The sequence below is a fragment of the Oncorhynchus keta genome, chromosome 1, assembly GCF_023373465.1.
Source record: "Oncorhynchus keta strain PuntledgeMale-10-30-2019 chromosome 1, Oket_V2, whole genome shotgun sequence".
In the NCBI taxonomy this organism is placed as follows: Eukaryota; Metazoa; Chordata; class Actinopteri; order Salmoniformes; family Salmonidae; genus Oncorhynchus; species Oncorhynchus keta.
The window spans coordinates 79,440,791-79,450,401 of record NC_068421.1 but is presented as its reverse complement, the minus strand read 5'-3'; the positions used below and the strand labels follow the sequence as shown (position 1 = coordinate 79,450,401).

The 9,611-nt window shown below is 48.2% G+C and overlaps 1 protein-coding gene across 1 annotated transcript in view; it reads right to left on the bottom strand.

Annotated features, from left to right (window-relative positions):
- Positions 1–511: 511 nt before the first annotated feature.
- The window catches only part of LOC118372761 (1-phosphatidylinositol 4,5-bisphosphate phosphodiesterase gamma-1-like), an 82,355-nt gene continuing 73,255 nt past the window's right edge, over positions 512–9,611 (bottom strand). The window contains exons 26-38 of the mRNA XM_052461605.1: positions 8,336–8,432; positions 8,057–8,181; positions 7,262–7,361; positions 6,857–7,002; positions 6,595–6,709; positions 6,135–6,296; positions 5,930–6,018; positions 5,181–5,368; positions 3,411–5,103; positions 2,410–2,939; positions 2,198–2,250; positions 1,986–2,144; positions 512–1,880 (exon numbers count right to left, since the gene is read on the bottom strand). Of these exons, the coding sequence (XP_052317565.1) occupies positions 5,043–5,103; positions 5,181–5,368; positions 5,930–6,018; positions 6,135–6,296; positions 6,595–6,709; positions 6,857–7,002; positions 7,262–7,361; positions 8,057–8,181; positions 8,336–8,432 (1,083 nt within the window). The 3' untranslated portion in view covers positions 512–1,880; positions 1,986–2,144; positions 2,198–2,250; positions 2,410–2,939; positions 3,411–5,042. The remainder of the gene's footprint in view (positions 1,881–1,985; positions 2,145–2,197; positions 2,251–2,409; positions 2,940–3,410; positions 5,104–5,180; positions 5,369–5,929; positions 6,019–6,134; positions 6,297–6,594; positions 6,710–6,856; positions 7,003–7,261; positions 7,362–8,056; positions 8,182–8,335; positions 8,433–9,611) is intronic.

The following is a 9,611-nucleotide window of genomic DNA, read 5'->3' as shown; positions in this document are numbered from 1 at the left end:
CAAGACTGTTAAACAAGACTGTTAAACAAGACTGCTAAACAAGACTGCTAAACAAGACTGTTAAACAAGACTGTTAAACAAGACTGCTAAACAAGACTGTTAAACAAGACTGTTAAACAAGACTGTTAAACAAGACCGCTAAACAAGACCGCTAAACAAGACGGCTAAACAAGACGGCTAAACAAGACTGCTAAACAAGACTGTTAAACAAGACTGCTAAACAAGACTGTTAAACAAGACTGCTAAACAAGACTGTTAAACAAGACTGTTAAACAAGACTGCTAAACAAGACTGTTAAACAAGACTGTTAAACAAGACTGTTAAACAAGACTGCTAAACAAGACTGTTAAACAAGACTGCTAAACAAGACTGTTAAACAAGACTGCTAAACAAGACTGCTAAACAGCTATAAATATATAATATATGCCATTTAGCAAACAAGCTTTTATCCAAAGCGACTTACAGTCATGTGTGCATACATTCTACGTATGGGTGGTCCCTTTTTGGAATCGAACCCACTACCCTGGCGTTACAAGCGCCATGCTCTACCAACTGAGCTACAGAAGGACCACAGCTCATCAAATGAATACCCGGACTACCTTATTTGACCCTTTTTTGCAACTCTCTTGCACTGACTCTATGCACACACACTGGACACACACACTGGACAAACACACTGGACACACACACTGGACACACACACTGGACAAACACACTGGACACACACACTGGACACACACACTGGACACACACACTGGACACACACACTGGACAAACACACTGGACACACACACTGGACACACACTGGACACACACACTGGACACACACACACACTGGACACACACACTGGACACACACTGGACACACACACTGGACACACACACTGGACACACACACTCACACCAGTGACTCACACCAACTGGGGAGGACGGGCTCGTGGTAATGGCTGGAGCGGAATTAGGGGAATGTTATCAAACACATGGTTTGATGCTACTCCATTTGTGCAGTTCCATCCATTATTATGAGCTGTCCTCCCTTCAGAAGCCTCCACTGACTCACACATACTTACACTGACATCCCAACACACACATATACACATAACCGTACACATGCACACTGACACAACACACACACACGCTGCTGGCAGCCTGCTACTGTCTATGATCTATCCTGTTGCCTAGTCACTTTATGCCTACCTACTGAATATGTAGCTACCTCAATTATCTCGTACCCCTTCATATCAACTCGGTACTGGTATTCCCTGTATATAGCCACTATTTCAAAAAAATATATATTTGTTATTATTTATCTTTAACTGCATTGTTGAAAATCCTATATCTTGAAAACGTGACTGGTGACATGCAACACATTTTGGGACTGTATCAAATCACATTTTATTTTTCAAATGCTTCGTAAACAACAGGTGTAGACTAGTGAAATACTTATGGGTCCTTTTCCAAGAAGCATCATATGATGTGCAACTGACACTTTGCTTTTTGAAATTCCAATATGTTGAAAACTTGACTGATGACATGCAAAACATTTTCAGCACAACATGTAAAGTGTTGGTCCCATGTTCCATAAGCTGAAATAAAAGATTCCAGAAATCTTCTACACAAAAAGCTTATTTTCTGCTGATGAGTATTTCTGTCTGCAATAAAGCCCTTTTGTGGGAAAAACTCATTCTGATTGGCTGGGACTGGCTCCCCAGTGGGTGGACCTATGCCCTCCCAGCCCCGCCCATGGCTGGCCCTGGCTCCCCAGTAGGTGGACCTATGCCCTCCCAGCCCCGCCCATGGCTGGCCCTGGCTCCCCAGTAGGTGGACCTATGCCCTCACAGCCCCGCCCATGGCTGGCCCTGGCTCCCCAGTAGGTGGACCTATGCCCTCCCAGCCCCGCCCATGGCTGGCCCTGGCTCCCCAGTAGGTGGACCTATGCCCTCCCAGCCCCGCCCATGGCTGGCCCTGGCTCCCAGTAGGTGGACCTATGCCCTCACAGCCCCGCCCATGGCTGGCCCTGGCTCCCCAGTAGGTGGACCTATGCCCTCACAGCCCCGCCCATGGCTGGCCCTGGCTCCCCAGTAGGTGGACCTATGCCCTCACAGCCCCGCCCATGGCTGGCCCTGGCTCCCCAGTAGGTGGACCTATGCCCTCCCAGCCCCGCCCATGGCTGGCCCTGGCTCTCCAGTAGGTGGACCTATGCCCTCACAGCCCCGCCCATGGCTGGGACTGGCTCCCCAGTAGGTGGACCTATGCCCTCCCAGCCCCGCCCATGGCTGGCCCTGGCTCTCCAGTAGGTGGACCTATGCCCTCCCAGCCCCGCCCATGGCTGGGACTGGCTCCCCAGTAGGTGGACCTACGCCCTCCCAGCCCCGCCCATGGCTGGCCCTGGCTCCCCAGTGGGTGGACCTATGCCCTCCCAGCCCCGCCCATGGCTGGCCCTGGCTCCCCAGTAGGTGGACCTATGCCCTCACAGCCCCGCCCATGGCTGACCCTGGCTCCCCAGTAGGTGGACCTATGCCCTCCCAGCCCCGCCCATGGCTGGCCCTGGCTCCCCAGTAGGTGGACCTATGCCCTCACAGCCCCGCCCATGGCTGGGACTGGCTCTCCAGTAGGTGGACCTATGCCCTCACAGCCCCGCCCATGGCTGGCCCTGGCTCTCCAGTAGGTGGACCTATGCCCTCACAGCCCCGCCCATGGCTGGCCCTGGCTCCCCAGTAGGTGGACCTATGCCCTCACAGCCCCGCCCATGGCTGGGACTGGCTCCCCAGTAGGTGGACCTACGCCCTCCCAGCCCCGCCCATGGCTGGCCCTGGCTCTCCAGTAGGTGGACCTATGCCCTCCCAGCCCCGCCCATGGCTGGGACTGGCTCCCCAGTAGGTGGACCTACGCCCTCCCAGCCCCGCCCATGGCTGGCCCTGGCTCTCCAGTAGGTGGACCTATGCCCTCACAGCCCCGCCCATGGCTGGCCCTGGCTCCCAGTAGGTGGACCTATGCCCTCACAGCCCCGCCCATGGCTGGCCCTGGCTCCCCAGTAGGTGGACCTATGCCCTCACAGCCCCGCCCATGGCTGGGACTGGCCCCAGTAGGTGGACCACGCCCTCCCAGCCCCGCCCATGGCTGGCCCTGGCTCCCAGTAGGTGGACCTATGCCCTCCCAGCCCCGCCCATGGCTGGGACTGGCTCCCAGTAGGTGGACCTATGCCCTCCCAGCCCCGCCCATGGCTGGGACTGGCTCCCCAGTAGGTGGACCTATGCCCTCCCAGCCCCGCCCATGGCTGGCCCTGGCTCCCCAGTAGGTGGACCTATGCCCTCCCAGCCCCGCCCATGGCTGGGACTGGCTCTCCAGTAGGTGGACCTATGCCCTCCCAGCCCCGCCCATGGCTGGCCCTGGCTCCCCAGTAGGTGGACCTATGCCCTCACAGCCCCGCCCATGGCTGGCCCTGGCTCCCCAGTAGGTGGACCTATGCCCTCACAGCCCCGCCCATGGCTGGCCCTGGCTCCCCAGTAGGTGGACCTATGCCCTCACAGCCCCGCCCATGGCTGCACTCCTGCCCAGTCATGTGAAATCCATAGATTAGGGCCTCATTTATTTATTTAAATTGACTTAATTCCTTGTATGAATTGTAAATCAGTAAAATCTTTGAAATTGTTGCATGTTGCTTTTATATTTGTGTTCAGTGTAGTATTTGAGTGGATTTTTCCTTTAACAACAACTTGGTGGCTAGGATCTGTAAATGTGACAAGTTGCAGTAAGGTCAAAGTTATAGATAGCCCTTGTTTGCCATTGTTGCATCCCAAATGGCACCCTATTCCCCAGTGCACTACTTTTGATTAGGGGCTCTGGTCAAAAGGTGTGCGCTATATAGAGAACAGGGTGACATTTGAGACCCACACCATGTTTTTCTGATCCGATCAGCATAGCCAGGAAACACAGACCTGAAGAAAACCTATAGGTTCAAGACAGTCCTGTGGTGAGAGATTACTTATATTTCTGGTATACTCTCTCTTTCTCCCCCCTCTCTCTCTCTCTCCCTCCCTCCCCCCCTCTCTCTCTCCTGCTCTGCTTCTCCTCTTGCTCCTTAAAAGGTAGTGTATTATATTATAGTATATTTTAGTATATTATAGTATACTGAAAAGCCCTTTAAAAAATACATGACAATATGACATGCAGTGTTAGTAAGTCTCTAATGAACACAGTAATAAAAGTCCTGTTTATACTCTCCCAGGTAACGGAAGAGGGGTCTATTTTTGGAAACAATACCACATCACTAACACTAGAGGGCATTAGACTCCAGTCCCTGCTGTTAGTCAGTCTGCTGCCCCAGGATAGGAGAAGAAGACTTTAGTCTTTGAGGAAAAGATGTGGTCCTGCTCCCATTTAAAAGCCCTTTCAAAGCCAGTCCATGAGTAGTGGTTCCCATTTTCTCTCTTTAGCCATTTTTGTGCCACGGCCAATATAGTAGATTCTCACTCTCATAGCTCCTCTGTGGTCAATAAAATAATATTATTCCAGTTTTCAGTTGTAGCATGGAGAGATTTTGAGTCTGGATTACGCCTATACTAATGGTTGACTCTCTGACACTACCGTACTCTCTTAGAGGCTATGGTTGTATCCCAAATGGCACCCTATTCCCTATCTACAGTAGTGCACCACACCCCTATGGGCCCTGGTCAAAGGTAGTGCACTATATAGGGAATCGGGTGCCATTTGGGATACATATCCTGTGTATTCTCCTTATAGATTAGAACACCGCTACTCTCAGGTCAGTTCAGTTTATCTGACTTCGCTGTTCAGAACACTGAATTATTTTATATCCCTTTTGTCATTCTATGTTCCATTTCTGAAGGTTTTTGTTCCATGAGATGAGTGTTTTTTTTGTCTCTTTTTATCCAACACACTGTGCATCTCTGTGTAGTCTATGCACACTTATAGCAGGGGTAATCCAGTTATTGGTAGATTGAATTGTCTTTCCATGGGTGTAAGATCATCAGTGTGCAGCAGTAGAGGGGGACTGGTTGGTTGGTGGTCAGATGGGCATTTTAGTTCCGCTTGGCCCCCACTTGCTGCCTCAACTTCTCCCTCCTCTTCTTCTCAATCAGCCTGTAGATGGGAGGCAGAGACAGAGCAGTTACAGAGAGAGGGTCTGTGTGAAGGTGTGTGTGTGTATGTGTTATTACCTGTGGTTGCGTGTCTCCACTAGTTCACTGAGCTGATCTTGTGCTGCTCTCAGCTCCTCCAGACTCTGCTGATAGCTGTGGTCACCTCCTGACCCCGCCCTCTCCAGAACTGACACCTGATTGGACAGCTCACTGGTGCGGTCTCTCAGCCTTTGGATGGACGAGTACAGGTTCTGATCATCTTCCTCCTGTTAATCATCCAATCAGAACACAGAGTGGTGGCGTGATGCTGTTAGAACCATTAGAACACTAAGGCACTGATGTTCTTCCAAATGGCTCCCTATACAGCTCAAACTCAACTCCAGCAGGCTCCAGACCTCGTGGGGTAAGAGTTGAATAAACCTGCCCTTTATAATACACTACTTTTGACCATAGCTCCATGGGACCTGGTCAAAAGTAGTGCACTGCATAGGAAGTAGGGTTCCATTTGGGACACAGGCAGTATGATTATATAATAATATATGGATTGGACTCCAGAGTGCCGCAGCAGTCTAAGCCACTGCATCTCAGCGCTAGAGGCGTCACTACAGACACCCTGGTTCGAATCCAGGCTGTATCACAACCGGCTGTGATTGGGAGACCCATAGGGCGGTGCACAATTGGCCCAGCGTCGTCCGGCTTTGGTCGTAGTAGGCCGTCATTGTAAATAAGAATTTGTTCTTACCTGACTTGCCTAGTTAAATAAAGGTTAAATTTTTACAAATTTTTAAAAAATAAAAAAAATAAATGTGAGTTTGTTCGGGGATTACCTTGGCGTTGACAATCTCAATGTGAACCAGCAGAGAAGCCAGCTCCAACTCTTCACTGTAACTGTTCTTTAGTGGAACACTCCTGTAGCCTGACAAGTCACCACACACACAGACAGTTAATATACTATAGTATTATGATATAATATTATCTACTGTGATATATCTACACACACTTCCGAAAACACACACACGCACACACACCAACCTGTTCTTAGTGAGCGGACAGGGTAGATTGCCTGAGCCAGGAAGTTGGGGTCAGAAAACATGTCCTCCTCATAGACCAAGAAACGCAGGAAGGAGAAGGACGGATTATGGACGTCAAACACAAACTGCCTCTGAACCCACACTGGGTTCAACCCATTGTCAGCTGGAGGGGGGGGGGACGGGGTAGGGGAGGGAGCAAATTAAAATAGAGGGTGGGAGGAAGATAAATGTTTTCTTTTGACGTTCAGTAAGCAGGAGCCCTACTGTACAATTTAATTGAAACATTTGGAAGAAACCCGATGCCAACTGGTCAGGCCATTACAACCAGAGACAGAGGCTATGTCCCAAATGACGTTCTAACCCAGGGCCTTGGTGGAAAGTAGTGCACAATATACGGCCACAGTCAGGTTTCATGCAGTCACAGCAGGGTGCTTGTGTGATAGGTGTGTGCAGTCTCATACCCACGACGTCGGTCTTGCTCTTGCTGCAGTCGTAGTCGGCCCCACACACCTCAACCTCTACAAAGGGACACACTATACTGCGGCCATTCTTAGGGAGGTGACGAGCTCCCAGTACCTGACACAGGCAGACAAACAGAAAGGGAATGAGAGAGAGATTGTGTGTGTGTCTGTTCTAGTAGTGCACACAAGAGCGTAAATAAATAAAGCAGGTAAATTAAAAGACAGGGAAGAATGGAATGTCTCCTGATTGGCTCCAACCTACTTGTAGCTGGATGGTGATTGGCTCCAGATGGAGGGTGTCCTTGTCAAAGGGGTCAAAGGTGTCATCCCTCATGATGTCAGGCTGGGGCACGAAGCCACTCCCCCCACCCAGCATGAATAGAGCCTGGTTCAACTGCATGGGCTTGTCTACACACACACACACACACACACACACACACACACACACACACACACACACACACACACACACACACACACACACACACACACACACACACACACACACACACACACACACACACACACACACACACACACACACACACAGCATAATGTACATATAATACACAATCACATACAAATAATAAATACTTAAGCACACCACAAACACAGCTCCTGCATGGGCTTGGAAAAGAGCGAGAGTCAGACACACAATCTCCCTCACCAGGAGTCTGGAAGTTGAGAGCAACCAGCTGGGATCCACACAGCCACATGGGTAAAGGGTCGTAGTTAGAGGAGTCTAGTCTCTGTCCTCTGGGGTAGACCTGGAGCAGAACATACATTACTTTATATGTTGGTTGTGGGTTCGATTCCCGCTGGGGCTAGCCATACAAAAATGTATGCACACATGACTTTATGTCGCTTTGGATAAAACTGTCTGCTAAATGGCTTATATAAAGGTAACTGACAAAATAAAGGAAACACGAACATAAAATGTCTGAATAGGGTGTTGGGCACCACGAGCCAGAACAGCTTCAATGCAACTGGCATAGATTCTACAAGTGTCTGGAACTCTATTGGAGGGATGTGAACCCATTCTTCCACAATAAATTAAATTGTGTTAAATTAGTGTTTTGTAGATGGTGGTGTAAAACGCTGTCTCAGGCACCACTCTAGAATCTCCCATAAGTGTTCAATTGAGATGGCCATGGCAAATGATTTACATCATTTTCATATTCATCAAACCATTCAGTGATGACTTGTGCATGGGGGCATTGTCATCCTATTGGGGCAAAGACATGGTAGCCAAAATAAGGGCCAGTCTAGCATTTTTATACATGACCCAAGTCATGATGGGATGTTAAATGCTTAATTAACTCAGGAATCACACCTGGATGAAAGCACCTGCTTTCAATATATAGTACTTTGTATCCCTCATTTACTCAATTGTTTCCATTATTTTTGGCAGTTACTTGTATATTATAATATATATTATTAAATTATTATAATATTATATTACCCTGGAGAGCTGGCGACGGTTATACTGCAGGAAGCGCTTCCCTCTTGCCCGCGTGGCAAACTTCTCTGCCTTGGTCTCTGGGAATGATGACATATCCCGGAAACATGCCCGCTCTGTCCCGATCTCTGGAAGGGAGACAAAACCGGGTCACGCACACACACACACACGCAAGCACACACGTACACATACATACACACACAAACACACACAAATGGTCCATTTAGAGAGGTATAGGTAGAGGTAGAAAGAGGATAGGTAGAGGAGTGTGTCAGTTCTTACTCTCTTCATTGAAGGGGACAGGTCTACAGTAGACCACCAGCTCAGAGAGCTCCAGTGCGATTTTCTTCCTCCTCTCCATCTGCTTCTCTTCCTGCATCTGTTACCATGGAGACCAGACCACACCGCCAGCATCAACACCAACACATCAGAGCTTCTTTCCTATTTTTAGTGTACCTGCACTGATATCTGACCGTACATTTCATATAAACTACAGTAGAGTACTACAGTTCTTCTCTGAGCTGCAATTAATGAGATATAGAGTAGCTACTGATACTCAGGATAAGGTACGGATGATGTGTGTGGTGGGGTTGGAACCTGTATATGTGTGTGTGTGTGTGTGTGTGTGTGTGTGTGTGTGTGTGTGTGTGTGTGTGTGTGTGTGTGTGTGTGTGTGTGTGTGTGTGTGTGTGTGTGTGTGTGTGTGTGTGTGTGTGTGTGTGTGTGTGTGTGTGTGTGTGTGTATATATGTGTGTATATGTGTGATGCATTACTAACCTGTTTGTGTGAGTGTAAGCGTCCATGTGGTGTGTATGTTTGTGTGCCCATGCCTGTATGTGTACAGTATATAAGTGATTCCGCTGCACTCATTTAACTGTGGCGATGCACCACAGAAAAATCATTGCCGCCATGCAGTTTTAATGGCCTTTGTTAAAACGATTGCACCATTTTTATCAGCTTCATGGTTAAGCACATTACCTCTCTGCAATTGAATTTTGACATTAAGTGGTTTGGGCCACAAAATTCATCAATAGGATGCTAACTAGTTAAAAGATCACATTTGGGATCTAGCTAATGATTAGCCCAATAGGGTCAAAGCAGATAGACAACCATAGGCTTCAGCCTACCAACTTTCTCCCCACAGCTACACATTTTCACAAAGGAAACACGGGTATAGATATATACAGTTGAAGTCGGAAGTTTACATACGCCTTAACCAATTACATTTAAACTCAGTTTTTCACAATTCCTGACATTTAATCCGAGTAAAAACTCCCTGTTTTAGGTCAGTTAGGATAACAACTATATTTTAAGAATGTGAAATAGAATAATAATAGAATAATAGTAGAGAGAATAATTTATTTCAGTTTTTATTTCTTTCATCACATTCCCAGTGGGTCAGAATTTTACATTAGTAAACTCAATTAGTATTTGGTAGCATTGCCTTTAAATGGTTTAACTTTCTCTCTCTCAATCTCTGCGTACGTGTAGCGGTTTAGGTAGCCTTCCACAAGCTTCCCACAATATGTTGGGTGAATTTTGGCCAATTCCTCCTGAC